The sequence below is a fragment of the Macrobrachium rosenbergii genome, chromosome 10 (genome assembly GCF_040412425.1).
Source record: "Macrobrachium rosenbergii isolate ZJJX-2024 chromosome 10, ASM4041242v1, whole genome shotgun sequence".
Classification (NCBI taxonomy): Eukaryota; Metazoa; Arthropoda; class Malacostraca; order Decapoda; family Palaemonidae; genus Macrobrachium; species Macrobrachium rosenbergii.
In genome coordinates, this window is record NC_089750.1 from 7,089,437 (window position 1) to 7,109,436 (window position 20,000).

Below are 20,000 nucleotides of genomic sequence, written 5' to 3' on the forward strand. Positions count from 1 at the left end.
TAAAACATCGATAAACTTTGCAAAATATTTTTGGCCTGCTGGTAAGTAATACATTCATGAACTCTCCAATGATACATTTGTAAATTTCGTCAGTGACAGTTTCTGAGCGCAATATTCTCACGCAGCCACGCCTACCAGTTCTAAAAGGTATAGTTGAGCATGGGAGAACCGCCCCCCCCCTAAAAATTCAACCCCTCCCGTCTTCTCTCTCTCCTTGCACAACAGTTAAGCCAGCCAAAGGATTTATCATCTATTTTGTAAAAAGGAAGAATTTAGGTTGTGAGTAAAATTTTAAAAAATGGTCCTGGTTCCTTCGTGAAGCCGGAAACACATTGAAGGATAATTTAATTCAATGAAAGAACGAGTGAACTCAGTATTTGTAGATATTATTTATTGAGAGAGAGAGAGAGAGAGAGAGAGAGAGAGAGAGAGAGAGAGAGAGAGAGAGAGAGAGAGAGAGAGAAAAGCTTTTATAAAATAATTTCATATATCTTTCTCAAGAAATTCACTGAGAGAGAGAGAGAGAGAGAGAGAGAGAGACTTTTACAAAATAATTTCATATATCTTTCTCAAGGAATTTATTGAGAGAGAGAGAGAGAGAGAGAGAGAGAGAGAGAGAGAGAGAGAGAAAGAGAGAGAGAGAGAGAGAGAGAGAGAGAGGGAGACTTATTTTTGCAAAGTAATTTACATATCTCTTTCTCAAGTAATTTACTGAGAGAGAGAGAGAGAGAGAGAGAGAGAGAGAGAGAGAGAGAGAGAGAGAGAGAGAGAAGACATCAGTACCACACTGGTGGCGATCACGTATAATTTACAGCCATCAGCAAGAAATCCTCTATCATGAACGAGTAACGGAACGGTCTTCATTTCCTTTCCACCCTGCAAAAATGGTCATCCGGAAACGGTCAGGAAAAAAAAAATCGATGCGTGTCCCTTTAAACCCTTAAAAACCAGGGGCCGAGGAGCCCTCCTGACCCCGAATAAACCGAAAATGTTGTTATAATTTCACGGTCCGATGTAGACATATGGATTGTGAGGGGCGGGGGTGGAGGCGACAAGCTGCGAACAAAACAAAAAAAAAAATGCAGCGGGTGGATGTTTGTCGCTACTAACGGGTTATTGTTTTTGTTAATAACAGTGTTATCACCGGGTTGTTGTTTTTGTTAATAACAGTGTTATCACCGGGTTGTTTTTGTTAATAACAGTGTTATCACCGGGTTATTGTTTTTGTTAATAACAGTGTTATCACCGGGTTGTTGTTTTTGTTAATAACAGTGTTATCACCGGGTTGTTGTTTTCGTTAATAAGTGTTGTCACCGGGTTGTTGTTTTTTTAATAACAGTGTTATCACCAGGTTGTTGTTTTTATTAATAACAGAGTGTTGTCACCGGGTTGTTGTTTTTGTTAACAGTGTTATCACCGGGTTGTTGTTTTTGTTAATAACAGTGTTGTCACCGGGTTGTTGTTTTTGTTAATAACAGTGTTATCGCCGGTTTGTTGTTTTTGTTAATAACAGTGCTATCACCGGGTTGTTGTTTTTGTTAATAACAGTGTTATCACCGGGTTGTTGTTTTTGTTAATAACAGTGTTATCACCGGGTTGTTGTTTTTGTTAATAACAGTGTTGTCACCGGGTTGTTGTTTTTGTTAATAACAGAGTGTTGTCAGATTCAGCTGGCCTTATGCCAGTGCAAGCTTTTGTTCCTTTGCGGGTTGCTGATAAGGCCGCAGCCGGTTTCAGTAGACTCTGGCCTTCCGTCTGCACGTGATCTTGCTTTTATAACAGTTTTTGTTGTTAAATTGATATCAGTTTCTGAGGTCCTTTATTCCTCACACCGCTGGACTGTGGAACTGTCTCCCTGAGGACGTTGTGCAATTGGAACTGCAAAGGTTCGAGCAAAGACGCAAGGCATTACTATCCTTAAACAGTTCTCCTTGTATTTTAATAATTTATTTACATTTTTGTCGATTTATTTATTAATCTGTTAATTTATTTTTACGTTCCTGATAGCTGATCTAGTCTTTCTGTATTTCATGTTACCTTCTGTTACTTCTTTCAAATATACACCATATTCTTTGAAGTTTGAATTTCAGGCCAATGGCCTCCTGTGGGCTTGTTTCATGTGAATATGGTTCATGTTTTGAATAATAATAACAAATAAAAATCACGTCAGTATAGTGTTTCCATTCATTCTGAGGTGATTTTTTTCCATATTCGACAATAAATGGCTTAACTCAGCTAGCGCCATTATTCTTTCTTAAAGTTATTGTTGCCACTTTTGTTGGGGGTGAATTGACGCTTACGCTTACGTGGGTTGTAGGAGGAAGTTGTTGTTCTTGTCGTTATTAGTAAATCGCTTTATAATTAGCGAGGACTTTTGCATAAGCAGCAGAGCGGAAGATGAACAACCAACCTTACGATGTCTATTTATTCGAATGTAAAGATGCATGAAATTGTAGTAAGAAAAATACACGTGCCAGTTAAAAGGCAAACACAGTATTATTACTAATGGGAAGGCGTTGCCCTTGAACAAGGTCACGAGGTTTTATACATTGAACAATGTTCCTATATGAAAGGAAATAAAAAAAAAGAGCTAAAAACCTAGGTAGAACATTCAAATAAGGACGCCGATTATTGCAAAATCCTATTAAAATCATCAAAATGAGCTAAATATTTTCACATGACCGTTTCAGGACAATTATTAAGACAGCAAATTATATGATAATCTTGCATAATTTGAAACCCTGGAAAACATATCCTTTTTTGCCATTATTTTTCTCTTAATATAGAATTCACTACTTATAATCATATTTTATATTTCAGAACTATATTACCTAAAGAATGAATGAATATCAAGCCTTTGCAAATATATTTGAAATATTTATCTTACCATCTGAATGGCAGAATGATTCTTGATTTGCAAAATGTTTTCTGAAAGTTAATTAGCGGCTTCTAGATTAGATTCCAAAATCAGCCTGGTAGGTAATTTGCATAAATGTATATCTAATTAGTGAGATACAATAGAAAGAATGAAACCTTCTTATGAGAAGTACGGTAGGGTTGGGAAACGAAAATCAATCGTAATGAGAGAGAGAGAGAGAGAGAGAGAGAGAGAGAGAGAGAGAGAGAGAGAGAGGAGAGAGTGGAGAGAGAGAGATGAAGAGTTGGATTTAATGAGAGAAGTGGATTTTCGAATGGAAGTTGGATTTAATGAGAGAAGGGGAACGGATTTAAATCTGATGAGAGAAAGAGAGGAGGGGAAGGGAAATTCTTGGATGACAGTTACATTTAAATGAGAGAGAGAGAGAGAGAGAGAGAGAGAGAGAGAGAGAGAGAGAGAGAGAGACTGACGGATTCTTCCAACTCACCTGGTACAGCGGGCAAAGCTTGAAATCCCAAGGTAAGGAACACAGGTCATCTCCGACCATCCCTTGCTCGAAGAAGGAATCGAGAAGGGAGGGGTGACCCCCCTCATCTTCCTCTTCCGCTCCCTCGTCCTCCTCCTCCTCCTCTCGCCTTCTCGTTCCTCTGCCTCTCCCTCTAGGCGTATCTTCCTCCCGGCGATAATTCCTCGGGGGAGGGGGGCGAGGAGGGGACGGCTCTCTGAAATGGAAACAGCAAGATCTCGATCTGCGAGGATTTATGCTGTCCTTGGGCGTGCTGGTCTTCAAAGGGCTCGTGCTCCTCGCACGCCCCTTTGGCAGGGATTTGGTTCTGGGTGGGGGAGTAGGGGGAGGGGCAGGGTGAGTGGCCTTTTCGCTGCGGCGGCCTTCGTAGAAGCCCCTGGTGATGAACTCTATGTTCACCATCTGCGGTTCGTTACTCGGGTCGAGCTTGCCATTCGAGTTCTTCGGCCCGTCCTTATCAGACGTCCTCCCACTTCCCCTGTTATTGGATTCTTTTCTTTTCGTCTCTTTTTTCGTCTTGTGACCAGAAGAACTGACATTACTACGAACGGGGGAAGAGTACTTATCTTCGACAGGTCTGGTTACCTGGTTCGATGGCACTATAATGGTATCCTGCGCGTAATCGTTGGACGAAGATCGTCTCTCAGACAAGGAAGAGGCCGATCTTAAAACCGGCGGACTACTGTTACTACGACGTCCGTGGAACGAGGAGGAATGAAAGGACGAGGAGGTCGAGGAAGAGAAAGAGGGACCTGGCTCTTTTCCATCAGGAAAGACATTGTCATCCTCCGTGTCATGTTGATCAGATACGAGCAGCAGAGAACCTTCAATCAAATCATCCTGCCCGCCACCGAGGGTGATGATTAGGCTGGTGCTTCGGGTGCTGTCACCCGCATCGGCCGACGTCTCGATGTCCACCGCCTCGGGAAAACGACGGAGGGACGAATTGCCCGAGCTCAACTGGAACACGTTCGACGTCGCTGACGTTCTGGAAAGATCGTCCCCTTCGTGCAATTCCCCTGGAATGTAAGTTGAGGAATCACTTGATACTCTCGTTCGCGAACGCCTTCGCCTAGGGGGTGCCTCCGGCAAGTAACTCTCAACGTAAGAGCACGTGCTCGAGGACGGCCTAGGCATCCTCTCTTCCGAGGCGCTTCTTACGGTGCCGGTCGACGACTTCGAAGCATCGTCCCATCTCCCACCGTTGCTGATTGTTATCAGACTCTGAGTCCTCCCGATGGAACAACCCGTAGACGTCACTTTAAGAATGTCCTCCGAACTGCCTCCGTCGTGAGTGAAAGCGATGGACCCCTTCAGAACTATTCGGGCGCTCGGTTCCTCCGTCGATAACGCCTGATTGGACGGAACATTCGAAGCCGGAAACTTAGCGCTGATTTCTTCCTTGACTCTCCCCTGGTGGCTCCCTCTGCCCCTCCTCCCCCAGTTGTCACCGCCTATACTTTCACTCGATATTTTCTCTGTGTAATCGCTAATTTCCTTCTCACTGACCACAGGTATGACGCAACGCCCCTGACCGAACACATCGTTCCTCCCCCCACGGACGTCTCTCGCTTCAAGACGCCACAGGCTTTGGCCTCCGTCGGGAACAGCACTTCTGTTAGGTGAAGACACAGAGATAACGCACTTATTGATGACCGCTTGGCCACCGGACGCGGAAGGGTCCGCAAAGTATTGGCACTTGTTGGCGAACTTTTCCGGACGGCCGTCGTCCGGATAACGGTAGGAGTCGTCCGGAGGCGGCGTCCCGGAAAAGAACATAACACTAAGCCCCTCATTACTGGGGGATTGAACTATCCTGGTGAAGGGCTCGTTCCCACAGGGCTCTGTAATCGTAAGGGAATGCAGCGAAGGACACGGACGCTGGACGTCCACCGAAACAGCCATTATTTCTGATTTTCACTTTCAATTTCCTTTGATCTAAATGGCACTTCATACATAAACAACAGAGCCCTCACATTTTAAGTTTTTTTACACGTATCGTATCACATTTTTAATTTTCAATTGTGTTGCGCCATCACATTTTTTTTTGTAATAGTATCTACACCTGTAAAATAACAGATAATAATGGTTGTCACGTGAGAACACTTGTGAAACAATTTGTGTTAGTTTTTCCTTCCAGCATAAGTTTTCGCTTTAAAAATATCTTACAAACAGGCTGGGGAATAACGCATTAAATCTCTCTCTCTCTCTCTCTCTCTCTCTCTCTCTCTCTCTCTCTCTCACACACACACACACACACACACACACACACACGCGCGCACAAACACAAGGATCCACATTTCTCAATATTCCAGTGTTATCAAAGCATGAAATAAGATTTAAAAAAAAAAAAAAGCTTCACGGCGAAAATGAGACATTTCCCTTACATTTCCCATTCCTGTCATTCTAACCAGACAGACACATATAGGGTTCCAAAAATTCTCATGGTTCTCTGACCACTTGTCTGGCCAGTAAGCGAAATAATAAGGGCAGAAAACAGAAGTGTTACGACGCAAGAAAAGCCAACAGAGAAGCAACACAAGAAAATTCCTCTAGCGTAAAATGCTTGGTTAGCACGGACGATTTCCCGAGCCAACTTGCTTCGCATGAAAATTCTACCGTAGAAGAAAAAAAATCTCAGTGCTGGGTCGATGACTCGCGGATCGACAAGCAGCAGTATATGCAGGGGACAAGCTCAAGAAAATATGTCTTTTATATTTTTGCAGTTCAGACACGCATGTTCTCAAACTGAAACATTAAGTATAGGATAACACATGGTCAGCAAAAGTATATAATAGCTACTAAAAAATGAAGTAAAGTGAAATAAAAATTCTTTGGTGTGGATTACATAGATAAGAGAATACAGAAAAACTATTTTCACACAGAGCATCATACATACACACATATATATATATATATATATATATATATATATATATATATATACATACACACACACACACACATACATATATATATATATATATATATATATATATATATATATATATATATATATATATATATATATATATATAATATATATATATATATATATATATTTTATATACTATATATATATATATATATATATATATATATATATATATATATATATATATATATATATATATATATATATATATGATGATTATTATATATATGGCACATTCTCTATCCTTCTCTATTATGCACACAAACTCACACACACACATTATAAGAAAGCAAATCAAAATCTAAAATGAAACGAGTAAGGTGCAATGCTATTTACCAACAGTCAGATCCCAAACACAACCTTTGCAACGATGCACCATTACGTACTCCAACACCATGTACTTCCGCTAACGCCCACGCCAAAAACACAGATTTATGCGGGTGGTGAAGGCGTGAGTCAGTGGCAGTGGTGGACAATGGGTGCTGCCCAATTTCCGACGGAAATGCAAACAGAATATGGACTGGAAAGACTGGCCCAGTGAGGGTTACACCGTTATAAGGGTTGCCATCATGTGTTACAGAGGTTACGAGAGAGAGAGAGAGAGAGAGAGAGAGAGAGAGAGAGAGAGAGAGAGAGAGAGAGAGAGAGAGAGAGGATACTTAAAACGTTAAGGAAAAGGTCTTTTAAGGCTTCTAAAGGGATTAACAAAAGAACTTTGAAAAGGGTAAAGGTTAAGACATTTAAATTGAGACATTTAAAGATACAACTGAAAGGGATTTAAAGAGCTAAGGGAATGAAATTTAAAAGACTTTTGAAAGGGGTTGAAGGGATAAAGGAAAGTGATTAAAAAAAATTTTTAACGATACGAAGGTTATATGGAAGGAATAGAGAGATAGCAGTGAAAGGTATTTAAAGAGTTGGGGGTAAGTCATTTAAAATGGAATTGGAAGAGATTCAAGTATCGAGAAAAAGATATTTAAATGAAACTGGTGATTTACAGGGTCAAAGGAAAGAGATCTATAGATAAAAATGACAGACATTTGTAAGATTCTGGCAAAGAGGCTAGAAGGATAATAAAGACATATATATAAACGGGAAAATAAAATGAATTTTCACAGTTCGAGTGAAACAAAAGGGAAGATAAGGACAAGGAGAATGAAAAAGTTCAAATAATGTAATAGGTAAAGTTCATAGAATATAAAGTGGAGTGTAAATCATTCATTTTAAAAACAAACTTGGCATCACGTCTGCAACATTTTTATGAACACTAGTTTATCAAGTTTGGGGGAAAGAAACATAGATGACTTTTTAAAAGCAATAAAGGCAAGACGGGGACTATTCGTAAAAAAAAAAATAAGATAAAACCTAAAAAAGAAGTAAATGTGGTAAAAGGCATTTGAATTGCAAAAAGCAAAGAACTAAGGGACCTGACTTTAGATCTAAAGGGATAAAGGTGTCAAGGACAGAATGGAAGGATTCAAAGAACTGACAGAGAGAGAAAGTACCAGGGCTGCGGGCGTAAACGAAAGGGGGGCTACAGGCGTAAACGAGAATAGATTGCGGGCGTGGACGACAAAGGACTAAAGGCGTACACTCTGGGTGGACACCAGTTCTGTTTAAAAGATGAGAGAGAGAGAGAGAGAGAGAGAGAGAGAGAGAGAGAGAGAGAGAGAGAGAGAGAGAGAGAATTCAGATCTAAATACCGTAAAATAAGCAGGTGACACGGAAATATATTAGGTTCGACATCATGACTGACAGGGCGATTTACTTTATTTTCAGGACATAGAGAGAGAGAGAGAGAGAGAGAGAGAGAGAGAGAGAGATTTAAAAATGATTTAGATATGTATAAACAGATTGAGAGAGAGAGAGAGATTTAAAAATGATTTAGTTATGTATAAACATTCGCTCTGTTGCCTAAAACAAAAACAGAGAGAGAGAGAGAGAGAGAGAGAGAGAGAGAGTTTAAAAATGAGTTAGTATAAGAGAGAGAGAGAGAGAGAGGAAGGCAAATTTTCATACCAAAGTACTAACACCCAAACCATTGCAAAACGACGAGCACAGACAGGACAAATTCAGTCAGCGTACAAAACACGAAGGTATAAAATACTGGTTACCTACAATCACTAAGAACGCATTCAACTTATCAATCTGATAATTCTACGTCATTGTAAAAGGGAAGAAATACCACGAGAGTATATAAATCCAATAGATAAGAGATAAATGCCAATAATCTCATAGGAAATAACATTAGAATCCCTTCTTCCCCAGTGAAAATCACAGCGCGCGTAAGAACATGTAAGGCAATAAATAATCCTAAATGCAACAACTGAATTATTTAATATTTTCCCTCCCCAAAAAAATATATATACATATGCATATACATGTGTATGTATATATATATATATATATATATATATATATATATATATATATATATATATATATATATATATATATATATATATATATAAGCACACAGACGGGAAAATTCAAAGCAGATAAGTAATTTCCGAGGACACAATGATTACACCATTCCCTTCATTGACACCGTTCGAAAAGAGAAACACGTATACAAAAAATAAATAAATAAAAGTAAAACAATACATTAATTATTAAGTACGAATATCCCAAAACACACTAACGATGTAAGTCTTATAATCCCCCTTCCCTTTCACCGTGCAAAAAAATTAAGGGAAAAATCGCGGGAGAACATGAATACCAGTTAAGCAACAAGGAAAGCTGTTTGTTGTTTATCACGGCAATTCGCAGCGTCGTGTTATTCCGACCACCCCCAAAAGTTGAGGCCGAAAGTTATCTCAGCCCCTCGGGCGACGGCGCAGTTCTCGATTACTCTCGTTAAGCAAGAGTTACATAGTCGCAAGTGTTTTCGCAAGTGTGAAGCAACCAAGATAAAGTAAGTGGAATGTTGTGGGTGGGTGAGGGAAGGTGTGTGTATGGAGAAAGGTGATCGTCGTCGAAGCGACGCATCCCGAGAGCGACATCTCTTTTCTTTTTGTCGTTTCTTGTTGACTGATCTTTATTTAGCGATCCAAGTCCAAATAGATGGTGACTGGTAACATTTTCCATCTCACTATCACTTTATTTATTCGAACGTTCAAAATAATGCCTACACTAGTATCCTTACGAAGAAAATTTATTTTCACTCATTCACAAATACATTATCTCTTTCTGAACCTACTAAGTATATATATATATATATATATATATATATATATATATATATATATATATATATATATATATATATATATATATATATATATATATATATATATATACTTTTATTTACAAAACAAACCAAATCAGTAAAAGAGCTACGTCTCTGGAAAATCTACCGCAGTAAGTCACTTACTGCAAAGTGCTAAGTTTCTTTCGAAACCTTTCTCCGCAATATAGAGTTGGAATTACAAAACTACCATTATCCCCTCAGCATATCTAATCAATTCAAGCGAAGACGAACGCTGGATGCTCAAACTGTCATAATCTCTTTCACCGTTGGAGTAGTAGCAGCTGTAAACGGGATTTGCCTTTGAAACGGCTCCCTAAACGCAAATCCCTCTCATTCAGAGGTCTTCTTCTCGCTATTGAACTGTATGACCAGTCATCTTTAACGTGCGTGGTCATTACGATACTCATTTTTAGCTTTCTGAAAAGAAAACTATTGTGCCGGTTTTGTCTGTCCGTCCGCACTTTTTCCGTCCGCCCTCAGATCTTAAAATCTACTGAGGCTAGAGGGCTGCAAATTCGTATGTTGATCCACCCTTCAATCATCAAACATACCAAATTGCAGCCCTCTACCCTCGGTAATTTTTATTTTATTTAATGTTAAAGATAGCCATAATCGTGCATCTGACAACGATATAGGCCAGGCCACCACCCGCCCGTGGTTAAAGTCTCATGGGCCGCGGCTCATAAAGCATTATACCGAGACCACCGAAAGATAGATCTACTTTCGGTGGCCTTGATCATACGCTGTAGCGGCTGTACAGAAAACTTGATTGCGCTGAGAAAACTTTGGCGCTTTTTTTACTCGTCTGAACCATTATGGGTCGTTACTGACGACGTGTCAAACCATAAGAGAAAAACTACATTCACTCTTTAGCATGAGAAAGTTTAGTCATTACGAGTTTCTAAATAGTATGGAGCAGGATCTAGTTTCACGCTAGACTTGAGTGAAACAGCAAGACATTCTCGGTATGACTCAGTGCGCTAAAAGTGGACGACTATAAATGAGTGAAGAAAATGAGTGAAGAAATTCAGTGGTCTCATCATACACTCTAAGTAAATTGTTGCAATGTCTATGCATGACTGGCACGTCCCAAATGCACCGCAGGGAATGAAACTCTCTCTCTCTCTCTCTCTCTCTCTCTCTCTCTCTCTCTCTCTCTCTCTCATTATTACGAATATTTCATCAATTTCAAAGTCTTGTAATGATCTAGGCAATTGCTTTCTCGGCGTCATTATAATTCCGGTATTCTTATTCCAGAATTTCCATCAACATTATCAGTAATATTTTATTAATTCCTCTCTATTTATTGCAATTATCACTAAAATTCTCTCTCTCTCTCTCTCTCTCTCTCTCTCTCTCTCTCTCTCTCTCTCTCTCTCTCTGAAAAGCAATTATCGTTAATATTCCATCACAGTAAACGCCAAGGAAACAAGCTGACTTCCTGATGCCAATGACGGATAATCACATTTCGATAACTGATAATTATGAGAAGAAATTCTCTGGGGAAGATGAAACATAGCAATTATCATAGTTATGATAATAACAAGAATAATGGCATTATTACAACAACAAAAACAATAATAATAACAGCAACTTACTTCGGAATCGCACCCACGTACCCAGGGTCTAGAGTGACAGGCAAGGCCACTAATAGTTTTACTACCTTTGTAAATCAAGTGGTAACGCCCTTGCCTGTCACTAGAGAATCCTGGGTTCGATCCCGATATGAGGTAGAAATTTATTAATGTTAGAAACAGAAAAGTAAATTTGCCTTAACGGGGTTTTTTCTTCTCTTATTAATAATAATATTATTGAAACGAAAGTAATAAAAGCATTAATATGGTGCAGAAGATGATAACAAGGGTATTGATGGCAACAAAGCAATAATAATGACAGTGATGACGACGAAGAAGGAAGCAATAAAAAATCAATTACGTTAATTCGCTCTAAATTGCTTCCTCGTTCTAAGAAAGAATGAAAATTAAATAGAAAATTTTCTTGTAAGTTAAGACTTTAATCTATTATGAGAAACTAATTGAGAATTAATTGATGGAATTGATGCGTTAACAGACAAAAGAAAAGAACACAAAGAATAAAGGAAATAGATTAATCGTATTAAAATACGAAATAAAGATAAATTCACGTAAAAATGAAATATATAATGAAATGCAATAAACGAAAGTATAAGGAACAAAATGAAAATATTACAGTGACTAAATACCTATAAAATTAATCGGATGTAATGGATAAAATATGAACGGAAACACAAAATAAAAAAATAGAAAAATAACACGAAATTACGCAATGAAATAGATGCAATCAAATACTATAAATTCGTAAAACAAATACAAAAGAATAAATACAGTGAAGTACACAGAGGCATCAAGACCGCGATCTCAAACTACTTCACAGAAAGGATTAGATGACGAGGATAAGAATCGGAGACGATTGACCTTACGTGACCTTATGCCTCGATCAGCAAGCGACTTGTACTTCCTTACTAGAAACTGATGTTACACGGTCTTAGTTATGTTGTCATATGCTTTGTACGGAGCTAATTGCTATGTGGCCTTATATGGCGGTATTCAAATCATATAGTTTTTTTGTATGAAGTGAATTATCATTTGACCTTACGTGCCTTGTTTTGTTAAATGTCCTTAGTTATCATCGAATCTCTGCACGGACACATTTATTTAAAAGTTCTACTCTGAACACACCCACACGATCTTAATTCATTAATACATTGTCCTGCTCTGTATTAAATACTGTTTATTCAGTACTAGGCACTAAAGAAAACTGGGTTTGTTGATTCGAAGAAACAGTGAAGAAAGAAGAATTGGAATATAAGGAAATACAAACAAAAATCTAGCTGATTTTGTCAGGCAACCACCAACCAGGTTTCCATTTGGACGCCTTCTTATCAGCTCTCAATCGATCCACCAGGCGAGAACATTTTATAGGTTTGGAAAGGTTTTGAAGACGAGATTGTTACATAAGTGGAATGTTACGTTGACGCATCTTTGCATTTCAGTTGATTTGGGCATAAAGTCAGCATTTCAAATTCAATACTGAAGGCACCACATTAATGTTTGCGTATACATGCCCTACAATGTAAGTCATGAAAACCATTTCTTCACCGTTATAGGTATCTCAGAAGACACGAATTGACAGAGATTACACATATGTATAAATAAATAAAGAAATAGATAAATAAATAAATATATATATATATATATATATATATATATATATATATATTTATATAAATGTATATAAATAAATTATAAATAAATATATATATATATATATACATATATATTTATTTATATATATATATATATATATATATATATATATATATATATATATATATATACATATATATAAATCTATATATATATATATATATATATATATATATATATATATATATATATATATATATATATATATATATATATATATATATATATATATATATATATATATATATATATATATATATATATATATATATATATAAACGCAGAGATCTCATTTTCATTTCTGCATGGAGTTGTCACCTTCCGACGGATTCTCTTTCTCTAATCACATTCAACGAGACTAAAGAAGAGTGGGCTAGATTACCGACTGTTGAGCAAGTACTGTTCGACAAAGAGCCAGGGTGGGTGGGTGGACGGGCAGGTGGGCGTGACGGCGGAAGCAACTATTACCATTTGAGGGTTTCCTCTCTCTCTCTCTTCTCTCTCTACAACTCCTCCCCCTCATTCCCTTACTTCTCCCCTCCTTCCCTTCTTCCCCTTCCCTTCTCCCTCCTACCCCGACCACCGCTACCTCCTCCTACAATTGCAACTCCCTCTCCCCTCCTTCCTCCTCAGCTGACCAAATGATGAAGAGAGTGTCACCGTGACTCCAACCTTCTTTCTTTCTTTTTTCATTCTCTCTCTCTCTCTCTCTCTCTCTGTCTCTCTCTTTCAAGTTTATCGCTGACTACATTAATAGTTATTTTATGTGACCTGAATGCAATGGCTTTCCATGACAAGTGGGTCAAAACCAGTCCGGACTCCATATTCATATTGAGAGAGAGAGAGAGAGAGAGAGAGAGAGAGAGAGAGAGAGTGGGATATTTATTTAATCGTTTTGAGAAAGATTATAGCAAGAAGACGTTAACACCATCAGCACCGACAATGATAATAAAAGCAATAATGAAATAGCAAATATTCATAAATGTCTAAAAAACTTAGCAGATAAAAAATGAAACAAAAAAAATTGGCGAATATATAAATGTACTGAATATATATATATATAATAACAATATATATATATATATATATATATATATATATATATATATATATATATATATATATATATATATATATATATATATATATATATATATGGAATAACCAAAGGCACCGCAGCATCAATTTCAAAACGTAAATATACAGAGAATGGAAGTATTATTCAGAAGATAAAGAAACCTGTACACAATTACTTCAGATGAGTAGCACTTCCAGCAAATGTTTCCAAAAACGCTGAAAAACACTTTTGTGCACAGCAGCTCCTGTGCTGCAATTCTGCGGGAGTCTAATTCTTCCTGGAAAAAGCCAAAGGAATTCCGTTTTGTTTACTCAACTAGCAGTATATCGTTCCACCACTGAGATCGATTGTTTTTGTCCGCGGCGATGGCTGCTCACGCGCAATGATGAGCGCGTGCTGCTCAAGTGTCTTTTTATTGACTTTCCTTTGGGGTCTGCTTCGGCGAGTTTTGTTCAGGTTGAAGTTAGCTGACAATTACTGAAGTTTGTTTGTTTCCTTAGGCAAACATGGGACTTGGTTAACTAACGAAGGTTTAAATTGATTTGCGTGCTTAGACTAATCAAAAATTGTTACTTTTCCAGACTTTAACTGACCAGGAATGAAGATAGTTAACAGTGGCTAAAATTAGTATTTTCGTTTAAGCTAGCAAACGACATAAGTTATTTTGTCTTCAAAAGTTAGATGATTGTCCTCTGAAACTCGGAGACTAAAAATCTTAGCCAAACGACATAAAATTTTGTCTTCAAAGTTAGATGACAGTCCTCTGAAACCCGGAGAAAAGAAAGAGAGAGAGAGAGAGAGAGAGAGAGAGAGAGAGAGAGAGAGAGAGAGAGAGAGAGAGATTCTGATCAACGCAAGAAAGTCTTCAGAGACGCTAGGCAATACAAGTTTAATGGCGCAAAACATCACCGCAGATCATGCAACCAACAACAAATATTTTGACTCTCCATTTCCTTTTTTTGAAAAAAGGAAAAAAGAGGCAGCAAAAAAAAAAAAAATTAATCGCTTCCGCCTTGCTCAGATTTCTTTCATCTTTAATACCTGAGATTTCAACTTTTTTAACTTTCCAATGGTGACATTTAGATCAGGAATCATCGCATCAATAGCACCATAAGCGTCTCAATTCCAGTTTCCAACAGATCGATTCGTCACGATTTACGTTGGATTATAGTGAATCAATGTATCTTATTCTACGCCGTGCACGAAAAAATAATTCAAAAGATCTCAGATAAAAAAAAAGACAAATGGAACTCTAGAAGGTAATTCCAAAAAATTGAGTCCAGTGGGATTGAAATACTATGACCAAAGAAAATTGGATGATCGGATGAGAGTTTTCTAGGTAAGTGTTGCATTTTACTTCGTATCTATTGCTATGATTGTGATACTAAAAGTACAGAGCTTTCTTTTTGCATCACAGGAATATCAGGTTTGGAATGTCAGCAACTGGTGACAAGAAGAAAACTGCAGAATACGAATTGCAGCCAAGCAACAGATTGCAACGTTGCTCCAGAAATCACTACGATTCACACAGGGTGATTACGTGATCATCTCACAGAATAACATCCCTTCCCTTCTTATTCGTGCGAGCTCTTTCGGAATTTTTGAATAAAAAAAAAAAGGGGTGGACGCTATTAATTTGAAAAGATGGAATCCCACCCTCCGTAAAATCTCGCTGACAACTTGATCAAGCAGTAAGTCTGCTTAAAAACAATCTACCGAACTGCCACTTATTGAAGGGCATTGCAAGAACTACAGAACAGATAAAAGAAGCTGAAAGGAAAGAAAGAAAAGAGATCTGTCTTCTCTTCTTTCTGTTATGGTGGGTTGTACTGCCTAGGTTAGGTTAGGTTGGTTACGTCCTTCGTCTGTTTGCCACATACGGCCATTCTGTACCGTAGAAGCTTGCTAGACACGTTAATCGCCTCAAGCTTTGTTCAAAAAGAGAATATGCAGACCATGATTAATAAAAAAAAATTAAAAGCGGTGATAATCAGCCTATGAAATAATTTTACAGACACTATAAACCAATGGAATATCCATGGATTTTTAGAAACTGCATTTCGATACCAACACATAACCTTCTACAAAATCCACTTTTCTTAAAATAAACCTAAATTTCTCTATAAACAGAATACTGATGTAAAATATCGGTACGGCACTTCCGCAAACTCACTAGTGCCTAAAATAAAAATAAAAAAACATAAGCCTTTATATACGAAAACAAGAAGCTTCATTACATCTCAGTGACACTGAGCTGGACTCTTGAAACTGCTCCCTAGAAGTCGTTAGGCGTATATTGACCTTCGGATAACCCATAGTCTCAAACAGGAAGTTTTCAAATTCATAACTTGGGGAGAAAATTATTACTACAAACGTTAATCTTATGACCCCACCTCCTGCCTGGCTCGTCACAGGTGGACAATTCATTCACCCTGAAAATAAATAAAACGTGAGAGAGAGAGAGAGAGAGAGAGAGAGAGAGAGAGAGAGAGAGAGAGAGAGAGAGAGAGAGAGAGAGAGAGAGCTAGCACTATAAACTATATTAGAGAGAGAACATATAATAGACAAGGAGAAAGATAGTGAGAAACTTTGTACTATAAACTATTGTTGAGAGAGAGAGAGAGAGAGAGAGAGAGAGAGAGAGAGAGAGAGAGAGAGAGAGAGAGAGAGAGAGAGATACCACTATAAGCTATATTAGAGAGAATAGATAATAGACAAGGAGAAAGATAGTGATAAACTTTCTACTATAAACTATTGTTGAGAGAGAGAGAGAGAGAGAGAGAGAGAGAGAGAGAGAGAGAGATACCACTATAAGCTATATTTGAGAGAATAGATAATAGACAAGGAGAAAGATAGTGATAAACTTTCTACTATAAACTGTTGTTGAGAGAGAGAGAGAGAGAGAGAGAGAGAGAGAGAGACTGGCTATTGTATGAGTTCTATAAACTGCTGTCAGACAGAGAGACGAATTACGCTAGAGAAACTGAATCTTCATGAGTGCGACTGAAAAATTGGCTGTTTTCATGCAATTAATCTAGAGTGACAACGAAACGTCACTATAAATAAAATAAATGAATTGAGACGCAATTATCTTGGCATTTGCGGTAACTCCAGTGGTTTCAAAGGCCATACTTGCTAATGTCACCGGTCAAATCGTAAGTAATCTGAAGGCTCTTTAAAGTTAAGGAACTCTCGCTCTGAAACATAATTCTTGGGAATGACGCATCGAGTAACTACATTACTCGTAACGTAATTGTTCGTTGTAAATTCCGAGAAGGTCAATAGTCGTAGGCCAGATACCTTTGAATTTGTATATATATATATATATATATATATATATATATATATATATATATATATATATATATATATATATATATATATATATATATACATATGTTCATATATTTACGAATGAATGTATACACTTCCATATATATACATATATATATATATGTGTATATATATATATATGAAAGTGTATACATTCATTCATCTATATGTATATATACATTTATTTATTTATTTATATATATATACATATAAATATATATATATAAACATATATACATATATGAAAGTGTATACATTCATTCATATATGTGTGTGTATATATATATATATATATATATATATATATATATATATATATATATATATATATATATATATATATATATATATATATATATATTTATATATATACATATAAATAAATATATATATACATATATATATGAATGTGCATACACTTTCATACGTATATATATGTATAAATGATATGTCAAACGAAATTCAAGACAAAAACGTTTAGTGACATCCACATCTACATTCTTAAAATTAAAATAGTTATAAATATGAAGTCGTAGCAAAAGATACAACCTAACACGATCTTACAACCAGCATCTGTTGTGAGTGAAGTCAACTTGTCGAAACGGAAATTGCTCCAAAACTAGAAGCTTCATTATTCATTCGATTATAAGCACGTTAGTAAGTGCAACCAAGGATTTTTATTCTACACAATACAACTTAAAATTTTTTTTGAGCTGTTTAGAAACAAGTGCAAGACTTTATAAAAAACCTTCTGCAACTTGCAACAAACAATCTTAAACTATTCCAAGTATGCAACCAGGCAACCACTCTATTTCAGTTTTGTAAATAGAAAATAGCATAAAACCTTTGCAGCAGTAAGTTAACAAGCACACGTAGGATTTCTACAACACCATTCCCAGAACTGCACAAAACATCACCCGAACACATCCGCAAAGAACAAAAGTGAAACCCGAAGCAGCAAAAACAAACGTAAAGGAACTAACTTCCGGACACGAAAAATCCCCAACTAGTCAAGCCGTATAATAAGAATCCGAAACAAAATTCCTGTAGTTATTACCTGCTCATAAAACGTGTTATTTTTAGGGATTTTCCCACGAGCTTCTCGTTTGGACTCTCCTCCAGACACTGGGAAGATATATTTTTCTTTACGACACAATCCTATCAGGAATTATGGCTTCAATGTACCTAGGGTCAGTGAATGGAAAAGAACGTAACGTATACTTGGCTAATGCTGTGGCGGTTACAAGTGTCAGTACATAAGGTTACAAGGAAGTTAAAGAATACATTTATCTTGTTTCTGAACCATCGTGGGATAATGGCTTGGTAAAGAGCACAAATAACAACAGTCATTTAATGTGCTGTATTATGCAAAAATGCCTGGGCGCACATAATGTGCAAATACCCGTATACTTTGAAATCAATGATGCAATATCATGTGTAAGCATCTAATGGCACATAATGGGTAAGGGATATACCGTATATTTATCAATTAATGTGGTCGCACATTACGCAAATACCTAAGGCTACATACACGATATATTTCATGATGCAGTATTCATTACATATTAATCAAGACGGAAAGAAAAGGACCTTAAATGGACACGACTCTACAAGCGGGTCTGCTCGTTCATTTTCTTCTGTACCTCTATTCAGCTCTTATCTCACTTGGTTTGCAGACTAATTCAAATCTCAGTACAACAGCAGATTCTTCTTTACCTTTGCTCCGAAGTCTACCTCCTTTAACAGAATACAAGAATTCAACTGAGATGGAACAGCCCCGGCAACCCAATTAAGATAGAACAGACCCGGCAACTCAGTTGAGATAGAACAGCCCCGGCAACTCAGCTGAGATAGAACAGACCCGGCAACCCAGTTGAGATAGAACAGACCCGGCAACTAAGTTGAGATAGGACAGACCCAGCAACTCAGTTGAGATAGGACAGACTCGGGAACTCCATTGAAACAGAACAGACCCTGGAGTTCAAACGACACATGTCAAGCCTCGGTCCTCTAGGTCTATCCTACCTCAAATGAAGGCTTTGGTCTATCATGTCTTAAATGAGTTCCTTGGCACATCGTACCTCATTTGAGCTACATATATTGCATGACTGAATCCATCTTATATCAACTGTGTTCCACAATCTATCCTATTTCAAGTGAGCTCCTAGTTCTTCATTGGATGGGTGGGTAGAGCTCTCGGCTAGCACGCTGTTGGCCCAGCGTTCGACTCTCCGAGCGGCCAATGAAGAATTAGAGGAATTTATTTCTGGTGATAGAAATTCATTTCTCGTCAGAATGTGGTTCGGATTCTCGTTGCTAGGTAACCAGTTGGTTCTTAGCCACGTCAAATAAATCTAATCCTCCGGGCTAGCCCTAGGAGAGCTGTTAATCAGCTCAGTGGTCTGGTTAAACTAAGATATACTTAAGTGAGTTCCTGGGCCTTACTATCTCACAGTATGAGCTCAAGCAAATATTATACTGGAGCTTTCTAAAGACCATGGAGTTTTTGTGGAAGGAGAGATAATTCTTCCATAGCTAATTACTTTTTACATGAATGGAAAGAGCGATGGATGAATGAAAAAGGCATTAAAACTAAGTTAAAATAAAATGCCGGAAAAGCTAGGAGGTTGGGGGCTCTGAGAATATAAAATAATTACATTTTCTATTACTCTATCTTCTGTTTATATCGTAAAGATAATTCTTCCATAGCTAGTTACTTTTTACATGAATGAGAAAACAAGAGAAATAAAGATTC

At 37.4% G+C, this 20,000-nt stretch overlaps 1 protein-coding gene across 11 annotated transcripts in view; it reads right to left on the minus strand.

The window, feature by feature from the left end:
- Positions 1-20,000, minus strand: part of LOC136842464 (uncharacterized) — a 764,342-nt gene that overhangs the window by 446,417 nt on the left and 297,925 nt on the right. For 2 of the 11 annotated variants that reach the window (XM_067109835.1, XM_067109834.1), the window contains exon 2: positions 3,366-5,469. The exons of the other annotated variants lie outside the window; for them this stretch is intronic. In XM_067109835.1, the coding sequence (XP_066965936.1) occupies positions 3,366-5,309 (1,944 nt within the window). In that variant the 5' untranslated portion in view covers positions 5,310-5,469. The remainder of the gene's footprint in view (positions 1-3,365; positions 5,470-20,000) is intronic. 11 annotated transcript variants of the gene reach the window in all.